This window comes from Primulina tabacum, chromosome 10, assembly GCF_025594145.1.
Source record: "Primulina tabacum isolate GXHZ01 chromosome 10, ASM2559414v2, whole genome shotgun sequence".
In the NCBI taxonomy this organism is placed as follows: Eukaryota; Viridiplantae; Streptophyta; class Magnoliopsida; order Lamiales; family Gesneriaceae; genus Primulina; species Primulina tabacum.
The window spans coordinates 1,995,237-2,021,662 of NC_134559.1; the positions used below are offsets into that span (position 1 = coordinate 1,995,237).

At 33.9% G+C, this 26,426-nt stretch overlaps 5 protein-coding genes, 1 long non-coding RNA gene and 1 other non-coding gene across 12 annotated transcripts; 3 read left to right on the forward strand and 4 right to left on the reverse strand.

The window, feature by feature from the left end:
• Positions 1-1,689: 1,689 nt before the first annotated feature.
• TRNAI-AAU (transfer RNA isoleucine (anticodon AAU)) lies at positions 1,690-1,763 on the forward strand. The gene has a single exon. It is a non-coding gene; the product is annotated as a tRNA-Ile (tRNA).
• Positions 1,764-2,010: 247 nt separating this feature from the next.
• LOC142506255 (uncharacterized) lies at positions 2,011-8,629 on the forward strand. 6 transcript variants are annotated; one of them, XR_012804554.1, is made up of 4 exons: positions 2,011-2,164; positions 4,359-4,489; positions 4,930-5,194; positions 8,611-8,629. It is a non-coding gene; the product is annotated as an uncharacterized LOC142506255 (long non-coding RNA). The 6 variants fall into 6 exon arrangements; XR_012804556.1 differs by lacking the exon at positions 8,611-8,629 and adding an exon at positions 8,112-8,250; XR_012804553.1 differs by lacking the exon at positions 8,611-8,629 and adding an exon at positions 6,583-6,719.
• LOC142506253 (cytochrome P450 85A1-like) lies at positions 2,171-5,155 on the reverse strand. Its single transcript, XM_075619454.1, has 8 exons — positions 4,947-5,155; positions 4,275-4,596; positions 4,012-4,161; positions 3,693-3,938; positions 3,523-3,609; positions 3,363-3,441; positions 2,857-2,963; positions 2,171-2,741 (listed from the first exon to the last, which is right to left on the reverse strand). The coding sequence occupies exons 1-8, from the start codon at positions 5,135-5,137 to the stop codon at positions 2,529-2,531; spliced, it is 1,395 nt and encodes a 464-aa protein (XP_075475569.1). The 5' UTR covers positions 5,138-5,155; the 3' UTR covers positions 2,171-2,528.
• A 2,706-nt stretch (positions 8,630-11,335) lies between the features above and the next one.
• LOC142506254 (protein COBRA-like) lies at positions 11,336-14,469 on the reverse strand. The gene is made up of 6 exons (XM_075619455.1): positions 14,222-14,469; positions 13,578-13,657; positions 12,978-13,434; positions 12,662-12,821; positions 12,285-12,565; positions 11,336-11,892 (listed from the first exon to the last, which is right to left on the reverse strand). The coding sequence occupies exons 1-6, from the start codon at positions 14,301-14,303 to the stop codon at positions 11,606-11,608; spliced, it is 1,347 nt and encodes a 448-aa protein (XP_075475570.1). The 5' UTR covers positions 14,304-14,469; the 3' UTR covers positions 11,336-11,605.
• A 4,392-nt stretch (positions 14,470-18,861) lies between these two features.
• On the reverse strand, positions 18,862-19,604 carry LOC142505992 (uncharacterized). The gene is made up of 2 exons (XM_075619135.1): positions 19,527-19,604; positions 18,862-19,449 (listed from the first exon to the last, which is right to left on the reverse strand). Exons 1-2 carry the CDS (start codon positions 19,602-19,604, stop codon positions 18,862-18,864), a joined length of 666 nt encoding a protein of 221 aa, XP_075475250.1.
• A 1,198-nt stretch (positions 19,605-20,802) lies between these two features.
• On the forward strand, positions 20,803-21,186 carry LOC142505202 (large ribosomal subunit protein eL39x-like). The gene is made up of 2 exons (XM_075618082.1): positions 20,803-20,809; positions 20,927-21,186. The coding sequence occupies exons 1-2, from the start codon at positions 20,807-20,809 to the stop codon at positions 21,077-21,079; spliced, it is 156 nt and encodes a 51-aa protein (XP_075474197.1). The 5' UTR covers positions 20,803-20,806; the 3' UTR covers positions 21,080-21,186.
• A 1,284-nt stretch (positions 21,187-22,470) lies between these two features.
• Positions 22,471-26,092, reverse strand: LOC142505201 (putative methylesterase 11, chloroplastic). Its single transcript, XM_075618081.1, has 5 exons — positions 25,558-26,092; positions 24,117-24,353; positions 23,702-23,842; positions 23,112-23,243; positions 22,471-23,005 (listed from the first exon to the last, which is right to left on the reverse strand). Exons 1-5 carry the CDS (start codon positions 25,909-25,911, stop codon positions 22,733-22,735), a joined length of 1,137 nt encoding a protein of 378 aa, XP_075474196.1. The 5' UTR covers positions 25,912-26,092; the 3' UTR covers positions 22,471-22,732.
• Positions 26,093-26,426: the final 334 nt, after the last annotated feature.

Sequence of the window (26,426 nt, forward strand, 5' to 3'; positions counted from 1 at the left end):
ATATAAATTCAACTTCTTGAATTTATTCTCTCAACGTGAACAAACAATCCAGTACTTGTGTGACCCTCAATGGTTCAGGGATACAGCTAGCTGTGGGTTCACAACTCTTTGTGATTCAGGACAAAATTCTTTATTCGGGCTTACCCTAGTTAGCCCCACTCTTTTCATCAACACCTTTATCAAGAATGTCAGAACTCATCTCTGATTGTACCCATCGGATCATGGTAAGAGCGTCTAGTAGCATCGTCCCATGATCCCCTAGGTATCACTGATAGTGCCTGCAAGAACCAGTCGATTATGATTAACGTACAGTACGGTCCCTTCATCTCATATATCCCGATCGAATCTGCAACCATTGGTTCATCGAGGGTTGCATATTAATTCGATAACTATGTGATAACTATAATAGTGGCATCGCGTGTACTATTTGGAGAACTCCTTCTCCAACGTACATCTCGTACTCTGGCCAGAGATTCCATGCACTATTATTTCATTAGATCACATAGGATACCCACACCCGTAGGTGAGCGGTGAATCCCCGACTACAATGCACTGGCTCCTATATGTGTCGCAACTATACCCAACCTCGCCACCTGATGACTCTCCTGGAGCCGGTAAACGAGTCAAAGCACAGCCCTAGCATATAGAGCCTCAGTGTTGTCCCGGGTCGTAAGGACTAATGGTGTACAATCATAACCACGGACTTATCCTCTCGATGAATGATAACCACTTGGAAAGTCCGAGGGAGGGTTGTTCGGTATAATCATCATATGACTACCCATCTGCATGTTTGGACATCTCTATGCCCTTACTAAGAAACGCAGTACACAACATCACAGATGCTAGTCTCGAGCTCAAGCGACCTTTATCCATGTTTTAGGCGGCTGAATCGACTAGGAACGAATTTAGATCATACAGTATTTACAAACGAGTTTCAACATCGAATTACGATTCATTTGTATTAAAGTATAATCAAGGTCTTTATCTATGTTTGATAACATGGGTATACAGATAAATAAATAACAAACCATGAAATAATGAATTATATTAAAATAAATATTGTTTATTACACTTGAGTCAATAAAATTCTAGCCAACAGTTGGCTTGCAGGACATCTACTCTAACAAAATTATGTTCCACCATTACAACACTACACTTCCACAGTATTCCTTCAATTGTGTATAGGTAAATCTTCAATTCTGCAAATGGGCTTTGGTAAACAAACAATTTGAAGGGCTCAAATGCATGTGCATGTATTGCTTATCCATTATCTCATAGTAGTCTTCTTATCGGCTAAATGATCAACAAATATATGCAACAATTAAGCATACCATTTGGTATTCAAAAAAGAGTGTTCATTATCATTTCATCGTGCAACCAACAAGAAATTTGATTCTTTGTAGTTAACCTCACGTTTGATTTTTATTTTATTATAATCTAACATGAAAACGTCGTCTTAAATTTCTCTGTTAATAATTTATTTTGAGAAGAAAAAAATTCACGTGATTAAAACACACACACATATATATTGTGATTGTAAAAAGTGAAACATTAGAGAAGTGCAGTTGTACATGATTGTGTTACTTACAATTTAAAAAAAAATAAAAAATTTAAACCCAAGCTCGCAGTTAGAATAACAACAAGTGACGAAAAATATAAATATTATTTCAGCGCTCATGCAACAGCAATGGCCTATTAGCTCAGTTGGTTAGAGCGTCGTGCTAATAACGCGAAGGTCGCAGGTTCGAGCCCTGCATAGGCCATTATTTAATGTTTTATTGTTGAATTTAAAGTATATATAAATACAATTTTGACCAGGAAATTCTAGTCGTCGTAGTATAGTGGTGAGTGTTCCCGCTTGTCACGCGGGGGTGACCCGAGTTCGTTTCCCGGCACCGGCGCTTCTTTTGCTTTTACCAATTTACCCTGATAGAATATTAGTAAAAATTATATATATATATATATATATTAAAATAAAATTAAATATGACGAATTATTAATTATTTTTGCGTCTCGGTCTAGTTCCTTTGGGAAGAAGTAGATAGGCTGGAAGGGCTTGCAGAGGTTTGTTGGATGGCCCCGACTGGTTTGCCGGAGGCCGAAAATGTTGTACAAATTTGTGTCAGGATCGGATCGATATGTCGTCCAACCGCAACTGTTATTGGTAAAGAGTACCATAGATGAAGAATTTGATTTCCTTTATTCATTCTCAATTCAAATGCTAACAAATATTATATAGATTTGTGTTAAACTATGAGTTGCATTTTTCGCTATTCGAGCTTTGGTAATGTATAACGACCACTGGCAGAGAGCTCATCACAATTCAACAGTCGGGGTGATTCAATGAAATATGTTTAGAAAATACTATGCTTCGAAATTAACTTATTTGCAGTTGGCAGAGTTCCTGTTCATCATACCCGAGGAAATTAGATCAATTTTCGGATGCTCGTGTTAGCGGGAAAACACAAAAGCTAACCAGATCTGCTTTTCTATTTTTGGTACTTTGTACATATCTATCATAGCGGTGGTTAGTGGGTAGAAACCCGTATATGGAAACCATTAGGCGCTTCAACCCTTGGAAATTTCATTATCTTGTTTCTACCTGCTTCTTCCCATTTGTATTGTGTCACGAAATAGTGAAGGAAAGTAGAGATTTCAGCCAGGCCGAGTTCTTTACCGGGGCACTGCCTAGTTCCACCTCCAAAGATCAAGAAATGGAGTTGGTTCTCTAGGCCCATTTCCTGCAATTTTGAACACTAGTGGTCTTAGTCCGTGTTCATTTTATATCACTTTGAGAATTAACGATCCCAAGTAGTATGTGTGGATGAAATTAGAGAGGGACTTGTTATTACGAACCAGCCATCTCCAAGGATTGAAGGACAATGGATCGGGATAAAGGCAAGGATCGTAGTTGACTTCTCTTGTGTAAACATATATCCTCCACCCTCGTGGAATCATGTATCCTGAAACAGAAACATAAAAAAGAGACTAGTTGTTGTACAGTGCACCAGCGTGACTTGAGCCAAAACTTAATACTAGTGAACCACTCGTTCGTTGACTGCGTGAATCATCCTATTTGGACATGCAGGGTCATCGATGCGGTGTCATGTTTGGGGATGGTTAGTTGCCATGTGGATCTTGAGAGCAGTAGGGTTCATACATAAAAATGTATCTCTTTTCATATCATTGCTAAGTATGCAACTGCTACTGTTTTTTATGTAAATCATATAATGTTTATAACGTCAATAAGCCAAAGAATCGAAGGACTACTCCTTGACCCAGTGAATCCTTACGGCTTGTGTACTTAAAACATAAAAGTAACAAAAAAGAATGCATAGAAGTAGTGAAAACATTATACACACCGTTTATCCCCATATCTCTAGTTGTTTTTCTCAACACTCCATTCACTATTGTAGCTAATCTTGAGGTCTCATATATGACCTGCAATGAGAATATAATTTTGCGTCAGCTTGTAAAGATCTTGTCTAGTAAATAATTCAGTCGACAGTTTTTGATACTCACAGCACGTGTGAAGCGCATCGATTTGTAGTCGTTATAATTAATTGGGTCCTCTGGCCTTTTTCTTTCTCTAATGGACGTATGTTCTTTCTACAAAAGTTGAAATTAACTCAGGATAAGAAGTATTTATGTAGCCGAGATGGGCATACTTGTGACCGAGTGTTACCATTTACCCTTAATTCTTCAAGTACTTTTGGATGATCATGAAGATATTTAATGGCCATCATTGACGTAGTCGAGACCGTCTCATATCCAGAATACAAGATTGTGATGACAAAATCTATTATGTCCTCATCACTTAGCTTGATATCATTCTGTTCATAGTTAATTAGGAGATAAAGCATGTCATTTTGGGTTTCTCCAGACGCTCTCCTCTTTTGTACAAGCTCCCTCAACAAGCTTGTGATTGTTTTCCTAGCCTGTGCCGAGTTTAATATGTTAGTATTCTCAGTAATTCCTTGGCTAGAATTCAGTAACTAAGTAACAAGTTACCTGTAATCCACGGTTGTAGTTTGTATTGGGTAGGTTGATAGGCAGAGAGAGAGTTCCTAGCACTAATTTAAAGAATTCTGGCATGAATGTTCTAGATATGTAGCTGGTTTCGTTGGTTGCTATTTGCATCAGTGATGATAAAAAAGCTATCTGATAAAAAATAATAATGGGGGTGTTGTGTTAGAACAGAGGCACGATGAGTGTTATTGAGTATAACTGATTGAAATGGTTCTTGAATTAGATCAAGAGTTTCCAATGCAAACCTCCTTGGTTTTCTCTTGAATGTCAATGTATTTGTTATCCCAGTTGCTGAGATGGGATCTCATGAAACCGTCGATTTTTGGCAGAAGTTGACCTTTGATCATTGCGGGGTTTATGAGGGAGAGCAATGCCCCTCTCATGTACTTGTGAGCAGAGCCGTGAATTGCTGAAATATTGCATTTGCCTAAGATGTCCAGCATCGACTGGGGATATCCAGGTAGAAGTCCTTTTGCTTCATTCACTAGAATATATCTATTTAGCTCGGGGTCCATTGAAACAATAGTAGGACAGCCCAGTAAGTGGGATTTGAAAAAACTCCCGTACCTGTGTTGCCACAAAGACGGAACTATTAATCAAAATTATATGAAAAACACTAAATGATCGATCATTAATCAAGAAAATTTTATAGCGTAAATGTAATCTGGGCAAAATTGTTAAATTTTATTAACGTTAGTGCGCTTATAAACCAACACATTTGATTGCGGCCCGTCAAATGAGTGCATGCATTACTTTCTAATCTCTTCTTCTGTTTTAGCTGTTTTACATGCACATTTCAGGCATCCATTGTGGTGGTTGTTTAACGCTTTCAAGTTTGTCATTCATCTATATTTGTGTCTGATGGAATATGATATAATTCATGGAATCTGTTATTTGCAGAAAGAATGATACGAAACCTCGATCTCTTCCTTCTCATGAACTCTGGACCTTGCTTAAGAAATTCTGTTGTCTCTCCAAAAACTGGCCATCCCATGGTACCAGGAGGTAACTCTTTCTTCCTGTACCTGACCTCATTCCATCTCAGTAAAGCAGTACTCAAGATGCAGAGTCCCCATGATACCACTAGAATTACCAGTAAGGCAGCCATTAATTCTCCTTTGAAGCCTTAAACAATTCAGGAAAGGAGAGAAGAGATCTGTAAAAGGTATGGGTGTTGCTTTATTTCTTGTTGGCATTTCGTGACTTCATGTATACTTTTATAGACTGCGGAATACCAGTATGAATACGGTGAGAGAAAGAGGCCTAATCCGCCAAAACCATGCACACTGTGAGGTAGGACCTAACTTTAGTTTTGGAAAAAGAATTGAAAAACAAAGTGATAATAATACGAATATCATTAAAATCAAGAATCTTGAAAATGCGGTTCAGCATAAGATTTAGTTGGTTTCTCGAGTTAAACGTAGTCTACACAATTCCAATGAAGGTGAGCAAATGTGGTCAACTACCATCCAATTCCAAAACTTTTTTTTGTGAAAAATAAAAGAATGCTGATTTTGTCAGAAGATATCAAGTTGCTCGAAACTCAATGGTTTTTTTTTTCCGACTTGTTCTTAAGTGTGATTATTACATGGTTGAAGCACCTTTTTAGGTAAGGATCTCTCCGCTCAGCAATTTTCCTAACTGAATGAGTTAGCATGGAGTATGATACAGAGAAAGAGGTATCCCCCAATCAATAATGTAATAAGAAAGATACTAGGAAGACTGAAACATCAACTTTCGTTTACTTCATCCACCAGAAGCTTTTATTGTACTTTTTTTAATACCGTTATCATAATGGTTTGGTTATATATTAATGTTTGTGATAAAAGCCTTTGGCTGGAGAAATGACCTTTGACCCATGTTAGAATTATACGAGCACATGCGCAAGACCTCTTCTGAAGCAAAGCACTGGGGACTCCATGCTTCACATCCCTATCAACTACACGTCTACACCCATCCATCAAATGATCAAATTACTAAAAAAACTCACTTCCCTTGTCTTTTTTACCAATATCACACATTGAAAATTATTTGCTTCTAAGTTAAAGTCATGATTACTGTTCTGTTCATATCTTATTTTGATTTCTTAATAAATACATATTATATTCAATGGATAGCGTTTTTTAAGTGTAACAAGTCTGTGCCTGCTGGGCAGTCAAACTATCTGAGACTTGCAAGCTAGTTGCTCTTCTCGATCGAATACAAAGCCCCACACCTCCTTCCCGTTGTTACTTGAAACAGTATGAACTACAGCTTCAATATGCTCAGTTTTGATTGTGGTGAGATTGGTGCTGTTCACCTTCTACATAAATTGCAATAGTGAAACAGTAGGCTCCGTGTCTTTGAACTCTCAATGGAATTCAAGGGTAAAAATAGGAAGTATGAAATTTCAAAAAAAAATTATTATTTTTTGTTTAAAGGGGTCTATGGTCTCTCTTGTATTCATTGATGTGTTTATAGGTATATATTATTGATAAATCACGTCTTATTCATTGGATTGAGCCAAGATTTGTGCGATTATACGTATACTTAGACCAGTTCTACACGTGACAGCTTGTTCGTGCTCGATTATTAACTTCTGCAGTCCTAAATTTGCGGGCAATTCCCTGTACTGTGCATGCTACTCTTGTCAGATTGGCTTTGACCATGTTGGACTAGATTAAAAAATTCATGGATAATCTGAATCGCTGCTCATTTTATGTTTAAAATATCTTTAAGTACAGTAATCAATTGAAAATTATATATATGCAATTGAAAATGTACGTATTAGTTTTTCGTCATCGCCATTATAGATGTAAAAGATTCATAGGTAAAAAAAATACCACCCGATATTTCTATTTGAAAAATGATTTTTCTTCATCTTTTGTATTTTATTTTTATAAATATTAGGTCATATCAATGTGAAGAAGAGTGTGTGTATATATACACATACACACACATATATATATGTATACTAGGAATGTACACGTGCGATGCACGTAGATAACTAATAATGAAATATATAATAATAAGATTTAGATAATGTTTAAAATCGAATAATATATTGTTTAGGAGTATTTATCAATCTAAATATATATAAAACACATAAAATGAAAATATATTATGATAATAAATCATATAATATATTCACTTATTCATATGACACTTTCAATCCGCGTGATTATAACATAATGACAGCTCTCTCAAATTAGAAAATTTATTTTTCATCCAAATATAATTCACAATGGAAAAATAATAAAAATAACATAATAGTGAATTTTATCAAAACCAAAATCACGAAGTACTTAAATGGAGTAAACATAGATAAAGTATTGTCAAATAAAATTCTCTTAATTAACTAAATTATCATACTAATTTTAAAATAAAACAACTAAATATTTATTAAATTAAATATCAATTGTGATTTTGCTAAATAAAATAGATATATAAATAAGATAACATACAAAATTTTGTGAGACGGCTCACGAGTCATTTTGTGAGACGAATCTCCTATTTGATTCACTAATGAAAAATTATTATTTTTATGACAAAAATATTAATTATTATTGTAAATACGGGTAGAGCTGACCCATTTTACGTATAACACACTATGAACATTGATCCTAAATTTGCAAACGCGTGTAGACACATTATGATTTAAATTTTATATGCATATAATATTTCCAACAATGTTAAATAAAAATAATAAGCACAAAAACACCGACAAACATTAAAAAATATATATAAGAAAAAATTAGTATCACAAAAACAAAATGACATATTTAAAATAAAAAATATGGTGCTTCTTAGTTCATATTTAAAAATCAACTTGTTATAAAAGTGATGTATTTACATGTAAAATAAAAGAAAATATAAGATAAAAACATTAAATATTCATTAGCAACCATGAAAAAATCAACTCATTTTAGCAACCAATTTTAGTAACAACAAAGAAAAATCATTGGTAAATTGATGAATTCAATGTGCATTAATGTACAGAGTCATTTAAGATGTACAATGAATTATCAAAAGAATCTATTAAAAAAACCATTGGTTTAATTTGCTAACTTAAATGAATAAGCCCCTTCATGACTTGGTTTCAGCTTGGGAAGAACGAGATAGAGTGTCGTGGATGCGAGTTGATCGGCCAACCGCAAGACTTGTATTTTCTCTGGTCCGGGGAATAATGCACGTCGAGCTTACCTGTTGTGAGATGACGACAGTGAAATCGCATGTAAAAATTGTTAAAAAAAAAAAAAAAGAATTAAACTTATAAAGCCATGTGTAACTTGCTGTTTATCGGAATGTCAATGTGTGTTTATTTTATCAAAATGTGATTTACTTTGAGAGGGATATCAGAGGAAACATTGGCCTTAGGCCTGACTGTAATGTGCACGTGTGGGGATGCATCCACGTGCACTCGTTTCCTTCACTGAAATAATGATTGGACTTTTGTCGGTCTCCAAGGCCCATTATCTACTCATATTTCCATATTTATTTTTCTCAAAAATTTACATATTTGTATTATCGATAACTTATAGATAATTTGATTTCAAGATATCAAATTTGTGACAGTTGATTTCCCTCCCTTCAACTTTGTAGATCCACTCCTTGTACATAGAAACTCTCCCAACAATATAGTCGGAGATAGAGATGAGCAAATGGGTCAATGGGAGGTACGTACAAGCACAATATAAAGCTCCAAAGGTGTACGCTTCCAACCAAAATATAGCGAAAGAATCGAAGCTTTATGGTTGGGCCAGCACCACGAATGCAATAATACACTCTTTCCCCACCCCATGTGTAACCAAGCCCTCCCTTCAGTCTTGTATTTTGTTTTGATGTTCCAACGTCGTTTTGAAATTAAATTAATGTGCAATGATTTTAAAAAAAGAATAATAGTGGATCCAGGGACCACAACTAGGTAGCGAAATTGTGTAAAATTTGAGGGTTCCTTGTTTGGGGTCGGGAAAAAAAAAGTTGGGAAAGTTGGGTGGGCACGAAACTTTGAAATTGCGAGGAGAATCACACATGAAAATATGGAAAAAAGTGTTCATTTACGAAGACTTGCGTGCCAGTTCCGTGTATTTTGATAAGATTAGTCAAAAAAAACAAAAAACAAAAACTGGTGAAACTTTGAATTTTATAGCAAAAAGTTTGAGGCTTATTTAACTCGTTTTTCTCTCATGTACATTGTACATGAACAATTTTCTGAACGATTTATTAACTCGAGTGGTAATGTGAACTTCTCATTAGATATATATCTGCTTGATGTGAACGATGAATAATTAATTAATTATATATCTTTGTTTTATCTAATGTTCGACTCATGTTTTACAAACGATTAAAGTTATGAATCATTATTTTATTTATGTATTGGTTTGTCATTCTTAAATGAATAATTATATCTCATCTCATTCCATGAGCTAAACGATCACCTAGAGTAATAATATATCATTACCTAGCCATATGAATATAATTCTATAAAAAATAATATTTATTGAAATTATTTCCCCATATAATACACTTGGAAATCTTGATAGGTAGCCCGTATATATTGCGTCAAATTAAGAAAATGAGCCATCAGCATGTGAATGCTAGGCCAATGTGCCATGCCCCGTGGGGCTCTCTCTCTCTCTCTCTCTCTCGTGTTGTTTTCTTATATGATTCAATGTAAAAAAAAATTCCCACAAAACATCGATTGCAATGTTACCACCCTACGACAAAATATAAGGACATTTGAATACGAAGTTTCATTCCTAACAACTTTAACTTTTTTCATTTGGATTCAAGATTCAATTAAAACCCCGAGAGAACGAGGAAAAAAAGTCAAATAATGAATGTGTTTTGTAGAAAATTAGGGCATGAAAGCAGCCTTACATGCACATTTATTTGTCTTATTTTCAGACCCTATATGATTTTTTTTCCCCCAAATGAGAGGCCTGAAAATGAAAAAGCATTTTTGCTAATCAATGATAAATAATCAGTACGCATTATATATATTAATGACTGAGACACACGCGTTGCGTGTAACATAATATTAGATATATGAAATATTGTTTAATCAATTTATAGAATGAATATTGGACATTTGTAATTTGACATGAATATTATAATTAGTGTGTTCGTACACATTGTTGTGTATGACAAAAAATCTATTTTTCTATTTAACTTAATTTCAATAAAAAAAATGTAATAATATTATGGTAGAAAAAAAAGAAAGATTTTTTGGTCTTGAAGAAGAGGGTAAAAAGAAAAGAAATTTTGATGTCCTCTTCAAACAGTTTTTCTAACTCTCTCAACCATTATAATATAGAATAAATATAATAGATATACATATATAATTAAGTAAAACATAAGGAATTAAAATGAAGAATTTAATAAATTCGAAGAAAAATGTGCAAATACTCACCAATATTGGTGATTTATTGTAAAAATATATAATTATACCCCCTTGGTGTACCATGTAATAGATTATAGGAACTTATATCATAATCAAATTAATTAACTAACATATATAAATGTCCTATCACTAAAAAAATTCACATGCACTTAAAAATAGTTGAAATAATTTATTATTATTAGTTTTTAAATAAGAGTCGATATACCTTGGGCCCAATTTTCGTGATTTTCAAAAGGTTTTGGACCAAACTGCAATCCATTAGTCCGAGTCCACGTTAGGGTACAATTTGGTCTTACAGATTTATTGCATTATATGTAGAGTTGTAGTATTTGGTTTATATTAAATTTTTACCCATTAAATGATTAAATAAATAAATAAAAATTTTAAAAAAAATGAGAGTAGTTCTCTTGTGAGACGATCTCACGAATCTTTATCTGTGAGATGGATCAACCCTACCGATATTCACAATAAAAAGTAAATAGTAACGATTATTATTATGAATATTGATGATATTATTAATTAAATGATGATGGCGATTATTTATTTATTTATTATTATCATACTAAATTTCATATTATTAATATAGATAGAAGAAAGATTTTGTATGGAAATAGCTATACCCATTCAAAATAGGTGGAATGAGAGCAAATAGAAAGAGAAGAGAGAAACTTCAATGCAATTCAGACAAACAACTTATTCCATATAAAAATAAAGGGTTATGTTATTCTCTTTATTTTGTATTAAATGGACTAATAAATTTAATACAATGCGTAGAGTGCCATTAACATATAGTGGAGGGTATATAATAATGATCTAATTTAAAATACATTAAAGATATAAATGGGAGATTTTAGAAATATTTCCCAAAGATTTACTCATTGTGGGTCTTTTAGGTACATTTTTACAGCTCTAGAGCACATGACATTCTGAAATCTGAACCCAACTGGCATCAATCAAGCTGTTTTTAATTTCATTTCAACTCCTACTAAAAAAAATTATGAACAATAAATTATATAGAGTACAGTATTACAGCAAGTCATACAGGTTACAACAAAAAAGTATGGGCAAAGAACTCACCAAGAATTACACCTTGGAGAACATTTCAAGGTCACAAGTATATGTAAAAAAGATGTTGATCAACTACATATGAGCTTTGCGATTTGCGACATTTTGATATCTGAGATGAATGATTTCTTAGTTGCATAGGAACGTGACAGACGCGATGAGAGTTATTATCAACATCAGAAAGGGTGCGTTTTGTCGTAAACTGGAGCTCGGGAGATATGGGTACTCGTCGGGAGGTGGCATCACGCAGTTATCACCGTTGAAGTAAACTCTTCGGGGAAAAGCCCAGCCCTTCTCGAAAGAGAAAGTGGACTTATCCTTACGGAATAGAAGCTCCGACTGCGCATTTCCTAGAGGTCCGGCTTGCATGAGCAAATCGTTGTAAAACTTGATGCCCCATAACATTGCAGTATCATCTGTCAACAAAGGGAAACATTAGATTTCGAGGGTCAGATAAGCTTTTGGATCCGCGGAACTGAAAATTTCTCATCTTATCAAACCATACAGATATATGGCACATTTCAATCACTATGTCGTCAAAAACCACAAGGGATTTGTTGCTCCAACAAACAACTAATGGTAATTGAACATATGAATTTAACTCCGACCAATCACAAGATTAACACTTACTGTCAAACAAAAAACTATCTCTATTGACGGCCATGCGACTCATATTAAATCATTTAGTAGTTCCATCCTACCACAAGGGTAGCCACACAGGATAGTAGAGAATAATTGTAGCTATCCAAACAAATTCACAGGGTAAGGCACCAGTGAAAGACATGCTTCAAAATTTGACAAAACTTACTTATAGTTTGGTATGGTGTTAGTGGCTTGTAGTTGAAGCTGAATATCTGTGTTAGATTATCGAAGTTGGGATGCTGGACAACTAAGTTCCATAGAGTGTAGTTCATTCGGTAATTGAAATTTGTTATTGTGACTTTGACGCGCCAATGGTCCTTGTAGTTCAGTTTTACGTGCCAGTGGATGCGAATGGGGCACATGTGACTCGTGCATTGGACTAGAGGTGCATAAGCATTGACCTTTGCACGATCTGAAACAACTGAAGCAAGGTATGGTGATTCTGGACTGTAACAATCAAAGGCGAAAGCCAATAAAGTCAGAAATAAAAATCAATCACGGAAAAGACAAAGAAGAGAAGAAGCAAAAAGGAGGCAAACTTACTCAACACAGCTTCCAGGTTGAGTGATGTTATTTTGGCATCCACAAGTACAAGTTGGGCAAGGAACAATTGTGTCATTGTAAAAAGACGAGAGTGAGACACAGCAAGTGGGAGTCTTTTGAGCAAGAAACTGTGAATACGTGCACGTTACATTCCAGGTCACTGCACAAAAAAATAACCATGATAAATAATCCAATAAACAACGTAAGCAGTCTATGTGTATCAAATTTTAATATTTTATAATTATAGTTCAATCCCTCTAAAATTTACGAATTCTTTTGATTCAAAATCAATTTCATGTCACAGCAAACAACTCACTCATTGCTTGAGTCACTCTTCTCCCATCCGGCGTGACATACTTAGTAGGCTTCACAATTTTCGCAGGTCCACACGTGTAGCCAGGACCTGGTGCTTTCAAAGTGAAGTTTTTGGGCACCCTGACAGTTTTATTGGTGGTTCCTGCAGCACCAACACTAACTTGAAACGAGCTTGCAGCATTATTTGGATCTTGCACCCACGAATTAATCACACCCCCTTTACAACAATTTGCAATCTGTTGATTGTAAGGCGTTCCGGGTAGTAAATCGACAATTGTCGGATCTTTCTTACAGCAATGTGGAACGTTTCCTTTATACTTTGAACAATCCCCTTGCTCAGTGGCTTGACCACCCATCATGCTCCATATCACCTCTTTTTTCGCCCAAGTCCATCCCAACGTCCATCCCGGTGCTTGAATGTGACGATATTGTTGGAAATTAAACATTGTCACAACCGCCTGTTGAATTTTAGCACTTAGCAAATCAGACAACGGTGACAAGAAATGTTCTTGACATTAAATCTCAACAAAAACAACGAAAAAAATGACTAATTGAGAATATACAATGCAGGACAAGAAAAATAAAGGGAATTCAAACTTACAACATAGCCATCAGGCGTCCAACTGATAACATCCCACTTTATAGTGATATTTCCATTGGGATCCAGTGAATCGTAGGCTTCTGAATCGAAGCAAGAACAAACAAACAATTTAAACTTCGAATGCTGTAAAATCGCTTCATAAATTGATTAAAGAATCAGTAATTGAACGCGGTAACTTAATATATCCACACTTTCCAACAACTGACTGATCACCAATGTATACATTTCGCGCACGATTAAAAGTTTACAAGTTCATAACATTCAAATTTCTTACGAATACATCATCATGAACCTAGGATAAAAAATCAAGATCCACATTATCCACCTCAATTTTTCACTCAAAAGCAGGATCACTCGATCTTGAAGGAATTCGATCAACCAAAACTACCTTTCAAATCAACCATCTAAGGATTCAGTAACCATATCAGGAACAACTTAAAACACCCTCGACTTAACCACAAACAAGTAAAATGATTCATTCAATAGCTCAAACATTAGAATTTCTTGAAAACTCAAATCCCAAGTTAAAACCTTAATCTTTCAACAAAACAAACAGTTGAAAGTCTTCATACTAACCAGAACCCACAAAAACAAATCCATCGACAAAACCAATCAGAAACAAACATCTTGAAAACAGATATTACCGGTAGAAGTAAAGCAGAAACAAGAGAGCAAGAAGAACAGCAAAACTGTGGGATGTTTGAGAGATCTGCAGTGCAGTTCCATTTCCTTCAAACTGAAGAGTTTCTTGATTCGTCGCAGCCCTCAAGATCTGCAATTGAAGTGTGGGAGAGAGAAGAAAGCCACGCGGTGGCAGAACTTGTTAGAAGAAGAGTTTAACTACGCACTTTAATAAAGTCCACCAAAATTACCAATGACAGTAAGATTCTTGAAAATATGACATAAAAAAACCATCATTCCTTCTATTCTACCTTGCTTTTGTTTTTTCTTACTATTACTATACTTATACATGATTTTTATGGGCTTTGGTTAAAGTATGACAGTAATCATCAATCTTACCAGATTCAGTACTTTTTTTTTGGAAACGAAAAAGTCAAATCGTTGTACAGTTGTTAGTTCACATTTTCTTCTATAAAAAATAAATAAATTCCATTCCTATAATATTTTTTAAAATTTTCAAATAATATTTATTATTCTCTTTTGATTAAAACTAAAGAAATAGTTCATTTATTTCACGTAATAACAACAACAGTAATAATAAAATACGAGATATTTTAGAATTTTGAAGGGGAAACATTGACCCGTGCAAGAAAATCTGAAACGAGTTTAAACTTTATTCTTACGGGAGAAATAACGTTAAAAAAAGTAAACACATTACTTATTTCCTTGAGTTGGAAAAAATAATTTTTTTTAAAAAAAGATATATTATTATTGTGAAAATGACAGCCCACCATGGGCATGCAAAACCATATAGTAAAAAACAAATTTATTTGTCAAAAAAATTCAGCAGCATCTTATGTAGAGTAAGATGGTAAAGTATGTATCTTTTAAGATGTCTCACGAATTTTTATTTGAGAGACGAGTCAACCATACCGATATTCACAGTAAAAAGTAATATTTTTAGCCTAAAAAGTAATATTTTTTCATGGATGACTCAAATAAAATATCTGTATCACAAAATACGACCCGTGAGACCGTATCAAAAAAATATATTGCAGAGTCAATTAGCATCATCATTAATAAATTTTCGGAATTATTTCTCATGTTGTAACCAAATTTTTAGCCCATTTAACTTTCGATTATTCAGATTTTACTTTTAGAATTAAATTAATGATCGAATAAGTTGCCGACAATAAGGACCCCATATATAAACAACCTATTAATATTCATGAGATTAATTAATTTAATATTAATCAAAGGCTTAACTACTGTCGGTGCTTGGAAATATCCACCACAAAATAACAACTACCGATTGTTACTTGCTGCAGGGTCTTTTAATTAAACAATATTATTTTAGATATTTATATATTAATAAAAATGTTTAAAATTAATTGTTTTGATAATATTGGTCTTTATTAATATTAATGTATCGATATCTTCTTTTTGTTTCTTCGATTTTTATGTTAAAAAATTAACAACTCCTGGCAATCAAACATGCTCGCTTTATTTATTTATCTTTTACGTCGGAGGAATATAAGATTGCATACTAATTTTGGATCTTTGTGTCAAATGAAATATAAATTATGGATTCTCAAATATTAAATGTAATAAAGACGTAAAGGAAAGCAATTTTATATGTATATATATATATATATATATAAACTTTTTAAAGAAGTGAAATAATTTGTTTTGGTGACTAAATAATTTGTCGGTCAGCACCCGAGATTATAATGCCGGGAAAAAGACGATTTACAATTATTATTTAATTAATTGAAGCGTGGAGACAGTTAGAATACAGCTCAGTTATGGTCTTCTATTCACCTAAAATGAATATATAATTTTATACCAAAAAAAATGAAAATATAACATATATATATATATATATATATATATATATTATTGTGGAGAAGACAATTTGCTTATTTTAATTATAAGCAAAACGTATACATTTAATTATTATATTGAAAAGGGTCAGTTTTCTCGTTTAAAAAAAAAATCAAAAACTTGTTTGAAACGATCTCATGGATCGTATTTTGTGAGACAGCTCTCTTATTCGGGTCATCCATGAAAAAATATTACTTTTTATGCTAGGAATATTACTTTTTATTGTGAATATCGGTAGGGTTGACCCGTAGATAAAAATTTGTGAGACCGTATGACAAAAGAATTATTCAAAAAAAAACATATTGCAAAATATAATTTAATGGGCAGATTTAATACAAAATAAATTGGGCCGTGAGAAACAAACAAATGATTCATCTTGAAATGGGCCGAAAGGACTAGCCCAAATGCAACTGGATCAAGATATACAATCTGGGTCCAGAGATACTTACCATTACCTCAACACAACTGGATTGCATGACCAAGACATATGAGCTTTTGCTTGTATTGTATTATGAGGTTTTGGACTTCTCCTGCTACCTTTCTTTCTTCTTTTATTCATGGAAGTTTTATTAGAAAGCTTAAAATCAATAGAAACTAAATATCAAATAGAACATTCTATATCCAAGATAAAATCACACTAAATTAACAAATTTCATTACGTTATTTTTATATTAATGTAATCAGTTTGGATTGGTTAGGTTCCGTTTATTTTTATCCAAAACTCGAATCAGACCAATTTTTTCGATTTGAATGATTTTAAAATCAATCCAAACCGTGATCGACTAAAAATCAATCTAAACCATACAATTAATTAGTTTGGTTTAATTTTACAGTTTGATTCGATTTCTACACACTCGTGTATGTTAATGGTGTGATTCTCAAAATAAATCGATAAGACTAAGAGCCCGTTTGGTATCAAAAGTTTTTTGATTAAAAAAGTGCTTTTTTAAGTTGGCTTTTAAAAGTGTTTTTTTAAGTAAAAGTTGTGTTAATATTGTGTTTGGATGAATAGATAAAAACACTTTTTAAATTAATAAATGTGTTTGGATACATATCATTGAAGTGCTTTTTTAACTCATTAATTTATATATATATTTTATAACGGATTTCTAAACAAGTGTGATGTATAAATATAAATAATTAAATCCATACCAAAACAATAAAATATTGAAATCTTAAAAACCATAAAAACAATTGTTAATAACAATGGTTAATGTTTACATTCTACTTTAATTTATTTAAATAAAAACTAATAGTTCAATTTCGACCTTGTATTGACAGTGAATTTCTTATGTCATCTCTCAATTCTTTCATTTCCGTAATATTTTCTTGTGTTGGCTCTTGCCATCTCGTATCTCTATCATGGACATAAATATTTTCATCATCTTGCTCGATTTCTTGTAAATCATCAATATTTTCGAGTTGTTCAAGAATATCGCCAGCCGCATCGTATCGCCTTATGAAATTGTGTAAAGCAAAACATGCCACTATAATTTTAAATTGAGTATCTAGACAAAATGTGGGCATATTTTGTAATACCTTCCATCGTGCTTTGCACACTCCAAATGTTCTTTCAATAACCGTCCTTAAACTGGAATGATGATAATTAAATACTTCATTTTTTTATCTGAACTTTGGAGCCAATCGAAATTGAGGTAAATGATATCTAGTATCTTTATACGGTCCCATAAAGCCTTTGAAAGTAGGATAACCTGCATCAACTAAATAATATTTACCTGCAAAAAATAAGAGTTAAAGTGTAAATATTTATCTAACAATTATTTAAAAAAACATATAATATATATTAATATCAAACATTCATGTGGGAGTGGAAAATGCAATCTCTCTCTGCGCATAGCCTCTTTAAAAATTTTAGAATCATGAGCAGAACATTCCCAACCAGCCCATACAAAAGTAAAGCACATGTCGAAGTCGCATACAGCCATAACATTTGTTGAAGTATACCATTTTCTTCCAATAAAATCTATTTGCTTGCTAGGCGGAACACGAATGCATATATGTGTGCCATAAATAGCCCCTATACAATCTTTAAAATAAGGCCAATATCTTTTGTCATTCTTAATATATTCAGGGACATTTGTAAAATTAAGATCGATAGGTTTGATGATATCTCTCGACAACTTCCATATGGATTCTAAAACGCTGTGAAACTGTCTTGAAACAGTTTCCCCCGAGTGTTGAAAACGCTCTTGAACATTTCTAACTGAAGCAGGTTGACCCATCATTTACAAAAATAATCCCACATTTTCATAGATATCAACTCCTTTTTGGCTGTAAGCTATATTTTTGGAGTAGATCGTCACATAGTTTATAAAAAACATGTTTCCTCATTCTAAACATTTCAAAGCATCGTGTCTCATTACCATTCAATATATCTGCCACCCATTGAGACCCTGATAATCACGATGTCCTACATTTTTCTTTAACAATATATTTCAAAACATAATTCGTAACACCACACAAGGATAACAAAACCATTCTTTTCTTAGAGACATGTGTATTTCTAATAGAATCAACGGAAATGTCGGAATCACTTGATGCATCAGAGTTATCTGATATAGTGGAGTCTGAACTCGCAGACATCCTGTGAAAATATATGAATAAAGATAAATATATATAAAAAACAATAAACATTGAAAGTTTTAGATTATTGCATTAAAAATTTAAACATACTACTTAGTAAAGTTGACTCATCAATCAATAAAAGCAAAAAAACAAGTGCATTATTCAAGTATTTTTCCTAAAAACATAACTCATGTTAATAACGCTTCAAATCATCTTTAGTGAATGTCTTTGCCCAACCAAGCTGCAGTTCCGAGTCCTTCAATCCGATAAATGTTTGCCTATTATGCTTTTTACCCAAAACTCTAGTAACTATGAAGAATTGCTCACTGCCAACCACCATACCAGGCAAACTACGAAGAACCTCCAGACAATTTTCAATGCTACATGGATCATCTTTTGGTGTTTCGTGTATAGACTTTTGAGTCTCAAATTCTTGAAGGACACGATCAAATTGATCGGCTAACCTAGTGGCAATGGGACCTCTTTTTTCCCCACTCTCCCTTCCTTTTCTCTTTCTTTGCTGCATAGAGTTGTCAGCTCCCATTGTTGAGTTTTTCATAAATTTTTGGCTTTCAACATTAACATAAACATCACTTTGAAACTCTCCATCTAACTGAACATCCCAATCATTTGTATCATCGTTGAAATTATTATGAATTGGTTGATCCTCTGATGGTGCTATTGCAACATAGCCAGTTGTTATGGAACCTTTAAATATATTTTCCAATAAATCTAAATTCTTGGGTCCCCTCAATCTAAACTTTGCATACTCGGGATTTTCCTGTAATTTGCAACGTAACAAAAAATAAATAAAAATAATTGATTAAAAATTTAAAATGTAGTATATAAATTATGTACCTTAATCTTATCCTCCCACCAACTATTATCAGCTTGCACGGTCATCTTGTTATGATCCCCAACCAAGGCCAGTCTCATTATTTCCAATAAGTTGTGCCCACAGTGCAAAATATTTTCTTATAGAATCCCATTTATTTTTGAATTGTTTTTTATTCAAAGAAAGTGTCGTTCTCTCATGAAATTTTGAAACTAAATTTGTGTACCCCGTTTTGTTTAAATGTTTGGTAGGCTTATTGCCGGATTCAATTTCTTCCTCACAAATTTTTAAAAATATTTCGGTATTCTGATCAGTCCAATCCGCCTTATTATTCCCATCAGCAACAAATCCAGGTTCAACAGTCTCAATCGTATATATAGGTAATTGACTCGGATTTGATAATCCTCGTTTAGGAGCTAACTTCGAATACATTCTATATTCAAAAAATAAAACATAAAAAAACAATAGATTATCTAATTCACAATATCATAAATGAAAAAGTAATGCAAACAATGATTAAATAATATTACAGTAATATTATGGTATATAACATATTTTAATTAATATAATATTATATACGTAATACACAAGAATTGATGAATATTATATACGTAGTTGCAAAAAAATGGAATAAGCAAATACTTTCCCCTTCCTGGATTTATCGGATCATTGACCGAATTGTAACATAATTATCTAATTCACAATACGTAATACAGACGTAAATGAATAGGGAGTGTAGATTCTGCAGCAAAAAAAAAAAGCAGAAAAAAATGAACGAACAAAAACCTCGACGGGAAAAAAAATTGTACCTTGTAGAAGAATGGAGAAAAGATTGAGAGGTGGCTACTGGTGGATGTTTTTTTTAAGGTTATTAAAAAAGTTAGTGAAAAAGCTCTAAAATAGGGCTTTTAAAAAAGCTCTAATTTCAACTTAAATAAGTGTTTTTTTAAGCACTAGAAGCCCACCCAAACAAGTTATAAATTAAAAAAGCATTTTTTTTTAAAAAACACTTTTTTAAATGTAGCTTCTTATACCAAACATGCTCTAATTCATATGCGTCGCAAAATGATCGAAATACAACGAAGAGATTGTTAAAAATTATATAGTCCATATTGTAGAGCAACGATCAAAAGATGACACACTCCCGAGCCTTCGAAGGAGATTATGTAATTTTCTCTAAATATAAGGGGCAATCGGATATTCTTCGATACTGTATAGGGTTCTATATCGCCGCTTCTCCCCCAAATTCCCCTGTCACGCAGCAGAACCCTAGGGACGGGCTCGTTTGCTGCCGGAAGTAAAGATGGTGCCTTTTTCTCTCTCACTCCCTCGCACTTGGCATGTTAATGTGCTTCAAACTGTTTTTGCCTGGAGTTTTATAGCTGAAAATTGGTAACTTTGTGTGTATAATATGTATATACAGCCGTCGCACAAGTCGTTCATGATTAAGAAGAAATTGGCGAAGAAGCAGAGGCAAAACAGGCCGATTCCGTACTGGATCCGCATGCGGACTGACAACACCATCCGATACAACGCCAAGCGCCGCCATTGGCGTCGCACCAAGCTTGGATTTTGAGTTTTCCCTTTTCTCAGTGTTGTTTTTTTATTCATGTCAGGATTTCATGTTTAGTTCTTGAATGAGGATCATAATACCGATTCAAGACTTCTTTTTGTTTTGTTTGATGTTGTGTGTTCTATATTTCGATTTTCAAAGTTGGATTCTCGATTATCAATTATATGTTTCATTTCCTGAAAATCAATCAACCCTTTCATGTAATTGACTTGGAACTGAATTTGAATGTAAGCTTTGCGATGATATGATTAGCATTTTCATACTATACTCGAACCTTGTCGATAGTTTTGTATTGAACTGATATGTTGCTGTGATACCTTTGAGTGGTTTTTACTTGGAACATGAGGTGTCATCTGAATTGTAATTCCTTGAATCTTTATGTGCTTTATTTTTTACTGTCAGTCTAGGAACTTATCCAGAATTTAATGATGTCATGTATATTTGTAGACTTTTGACGACTGAACAAAGGTTTGAACTTTGTCTAAAAAAAGTGTGTTTTCCATTCATGGGATGCTATGTTTAGAGAGAAATTCCCCTGTTTCCAATTTTCCTGATATGATTAAAGTGAAGATTTTTTACTTTTCTGAAAAAGTGCGGTTTCTGGTTTTGATATGCTTCTGTCAGTTATGGCCCAATTTTTTTGGCCAAATGAGATCCGTACCATTTCATATAGACCCCCATCTGGTCGAAGGAATTTAGATTTTAAGCCCATTTGTCCACAATGAGCTTCCACTCAACCATGAGATTGAAGGGTTGTGGATATTTTCTTATTTACTGCAGTATTACTAGAAGGTTGAGAGAATCAGCTTGAGTTTGCGTAATCATATTCTTCTCTAGATGAATTGTTTGTGGCATTTCTTGTTAGGGTTAGTGTCGCACTGTCTGCTCCCGTGGGATCACATGTGTTGTACAATTATTGATTCATGTTTCCTGAGAAATTCAATGCTAAGATTGCCAGTGGCGGCAATGTTGGTTGTAAGGCTTGATGGCGTTAGCAGGTTAACTTGCATTGTTAAGATGGACTTTAGTAGGGAAACAAATTTCGAATCACTTGAGTGTGATTGTATCTTCCAAGTTTTGCATAGATCGGTTCTTTTGTTGCGTAGACCCAATAGATTTCAGTATCCCAGAAATTTTAAATTTGTAGCTGTTTTCACGAGTTCATTACTCTTTTGCATATTATACAGAATTTCTTTCTTTGTTTGTTTTTTAAGGATACAGTATTTATGTTTCAATACGTGTTTTAAGTATTCTTTGGATTTAGTTTTATGAGAACTATCTATTTATATGCGCAATAGAGGAGACTGAATCACAATGTACACAGATGGAGTGGATTATAGAATCAATTTCCAATTGTTAATACAGATGGGTAGGAAAATGATGTCAATGCATAATAAATCGAGGAACTTTCTTATCTCTTTTATTCAACAATTCCCAGGAAATGGTGTATCTTCAGTTGCGGATATGAATGTTGAGCATGTTATAACACAAAATGTTGAAAGTTAAAAATATGTAAAAATGCGAAGTTACATATCTACCCATTAGCTTAAACAAAACTGAATCCACCGAGACCGCATCTCTGTGTAATGTTGAAACGCCAAGGATGCAGAAACTTGAGGATGGATGGACTTCAGAAATGATTATCCTAAAAAGCATTCATGGAATCTTTGACACCTCTACCAAAAGTTTATGCAACGCCTGAGGCTTTGAGAAAAAAGGTGAATGATCGGCACCTTTAAGATTGAATACCTGCTCTGGTGGGCTTCTATTTATCATGCATTCTTGTAGAGCAATGGGTATGGCATTGTCTTCCAGCGTCTTGATAAAAAACCTTCTCACAACCCCGTGCTTTGTTTCAGAAATAGATAGTTTTTCCAGAACTGGTGAAAAGGGAATCGGTCTCATTGAGACAGAAGCCAATGCAACATCCTGGCAAAGGAGAAAAGAGAGAAGGAATTAGTAATAGTCAGAAATTTTTAAATACAGTGTGCAGAAATGTGAGATCTGTTTCTCCGATTAAATTGCCACACCGTACCTTTGCGGGACTCTGGTTGAATAGCAAGTCTTTCAGGAGGGATTTGTCGAAATCAATAGCAGTTGGAGATTGATTATTTCCATTGGCATATTGGAATACCTGTGCTTGTCGCATCAATTCATTTGATTCTGCCTGCAATAGTGATTCCATATCAGTTTCTTTATATTTCCATGCAGTGAACAAAATTCTGTACTACCCAGACTCGTTGACTCTGAATGTTCGCTTGGGACTAAATGACCGGGATATGGCCATGTAATCAAGTAGAAGTATCGAAATGTGGCCTTGAGATCTTAAATGTACATTTTCCCTTACCTTTAATAAGAGTGGCAAAAAACCGAGTATGAATAAACATCAAGGAAATGTTCAGGAGCTTCATCAAGGACCAAAAACAATGTACCGGAGTACCCATTTTACGTTTAGGTAACGTGATAAGGACATGCATTAGTGCTAAAAATCACCGACACTTTAACATGCCATTAAAAAGCTTCATCTAAATAAGCAGACCGATTTTGCCTAGTATAATTCTGTCTTTGCATGCCAAGAATCCATATGAATCATATGATATAGAGTAGACCAGGTAGAAAACAGACCTCTGAAAACATATCAAGGGCACTTTGGCCATCAATCAACATTGTTGCAGCAATAAAAATAGCTTTTGAAACTTTTGAGGGAAACAACTCCATTGCATATGATATGCACGCCCCGCCAAAATCATGTCCAACTAAAACCACCTGAACGAATCAAGGAAATTACTTAAAGAAAAATAAGGTGTTATAGAAAAAATTCCAAGTATAACAACACTGGCATACATCAACTCCTAGTTTTTCAAATACACAAAGCAAAACAGGAAAATTCCTTGTGTGTATAACTCACTAATATTTCATACTAGTACTACACCATTCTAGTGGAACAGCATTTAAAATTTATCTGAGCAAACAAAGTACTCAAAGGTAGCATACACATATTATTATTATTAGTTTTTACAATGTTCTGATAATATCTTACCTTCTCTCCTTCAGCCAGCTTCTCAAAAAAATCAATAAGCGGTTTCACATACTGTGAAAGACTGGTGATGTGGTTCGTGTCAAATGAATGGATCCCAGAACCAGTCAAATCCACTGCTGTTACTTTATATCCACCTTCTTCTAGTAGCGCAATCGTTTTATACCAGCACCAGGCACCAAAACCACCACCATGAACTAGTACAAAATGGCTGGTTTCAAGATTCTCAAGGTTGATATCCTGCCGATACAGAGCCGATCATATGATAATCCTCAAAAAAGAGAACAGTATATCAATATTATGATTTGCTTCCAAATGCTGGGACGATATAAAAAGAACAAAATATCATTGGAATTGATTTAGTTACATCTAGATGATGGAAGAATTAGAAAACCACCAGGAATCCTTATCCAATCTAGCACAAAAAACATAAGCTTTTACGTGAAAAAAGAAACAGAGATTATGAATTATTTGGAGGCAAAAACTCAAATGGAGTAGAGCATTAAAAAACCCCACAGCTCAGTGTGGAAATCTCAACACTGTAATTAGACCCTGGCCATGTAATATAACCACTCACCAATCAACTGTGGACACAAGCAGTGTCCGCGTCTAATGAAAAAAATCATTATAAGTTCACATTAAGTGGCCCTAGCCCTGCCTTCGCATCTTTCCACACCAAATACAACACCAGAAATAGTCCCAAGAAAGCCATTTTTTAACGATTCAGGGTTCAGACATTATAATTTATCTGCGTCGATCCCAGAAATAACAAGACTCTCACCTTACATTGTTAATCACATCATCATTTACCATTACAAGCTTTAAGATTTTGAAATTTTAAATATGTTGATTGTGATAGTAAAAATACAACAAGTTCATCAACTGCAACATTTATTAAAGTTGGACATTCCAGTGTGAACTGCTGAAAAGTGCTATAAAAATTAAAAACCTTGCTATTCTTTCATGGGCTGCAAAAAGTCGAAATTCTTGCAGCAATTAACAATCCACGCATAAAAAAATATCTTCTGAAAATCTAGTTTCTCAAAATTGAGGAGCATGAAGTATTTAAATTTTTATGTGGTCAACAATGACTATTAAATAAATAAAATCGTCGTCTAATAAAACTATGATTAATAAAAGATATTTATGGTGTCGTTTTGCACCAACTAATTTTTTAACAAAAGCCAAAGCAAACTTCAATAAAGCTACAAAAGTTTCAACTTTACAGCCAAACTCCATTATTGGTTAGACAATTCTCAACATAATTACCAACTCAAAGTTTCTCTAATTATCTTGTTAAACTGTAGATAAATCACAAAACAAAGCTAAATTTTAGATGTACATGAATACGAATCAAACAATTTCAACTTGTAAGACACGAACATTAAACAGAAAAAACCTCTAAAAATAAATTAAATAAATAATTGATTAACTGTTTTTTTACCTGATTAACAAGTTGATGAGGTTGAAGCAAGGGATCAGTTAGCGACCTAGCTCTGGAGCTCGAACTCCTCGGCAACGCCTGGTTTTTCTTCTCTTTAACACTTGGATACCTCAACGAAGACGACCTGTCAAACTGCGTGGCACCGCCGTTCTGCATCTGTTGCTGAAACAGGACCGCCGCCGCCAGCGCTTGCTCATGAATCAAGCTATCCTCTTTCCTCGACGACCGAATCCTCGCCCACCGACTGCTTCCCACAGCGCCTCCTCCTGCCAGCGCGGCAGAGTGATTCACGATTCGTTTCGACTGTCTTCTCCTCGCCGTTGATTCATCGGCCCGCGAGAAACACGACCCCATCGCTCGATCGACAGGAATGATCGGATCGTGGCATGCAAGCGGAGTATACGAAGGTATACGCCTACAGTTACATAAATACGGGTAGTTACAGTTATTAAAGCGCGAGATATGAATTAGCAAGCACGCAGTCGCAGAGAACTTGTTCTTTACTCAATGAGGAAGACGATAAATAAAAGAAGCAAATAGCCAAAGCTTGGTGAGGAGCTAGCCTTCACTTTTGTTATTATTACTAAAATGACATTCTACTGTTATTTTATCTGATAATAATTTCACAATATATCTATATATATAGTTTTATTGTTATTTATTATTTGCTTAGCTTTTTGATAAAAAAAAAATTGTGTATTGCTTTCTTTTTCATAATATATAAGTATTGGTATGTCAAACTCTCTCGTTAAAACGATTTTTTCTATTAAAAAATCAAGTACTTCTCCAAACTCAACTCGATTTAAATTTTGTACCAACAGTTTTGACATGCAGTTCAATCAATAGTGGTGACATAGTTTAGATTATGA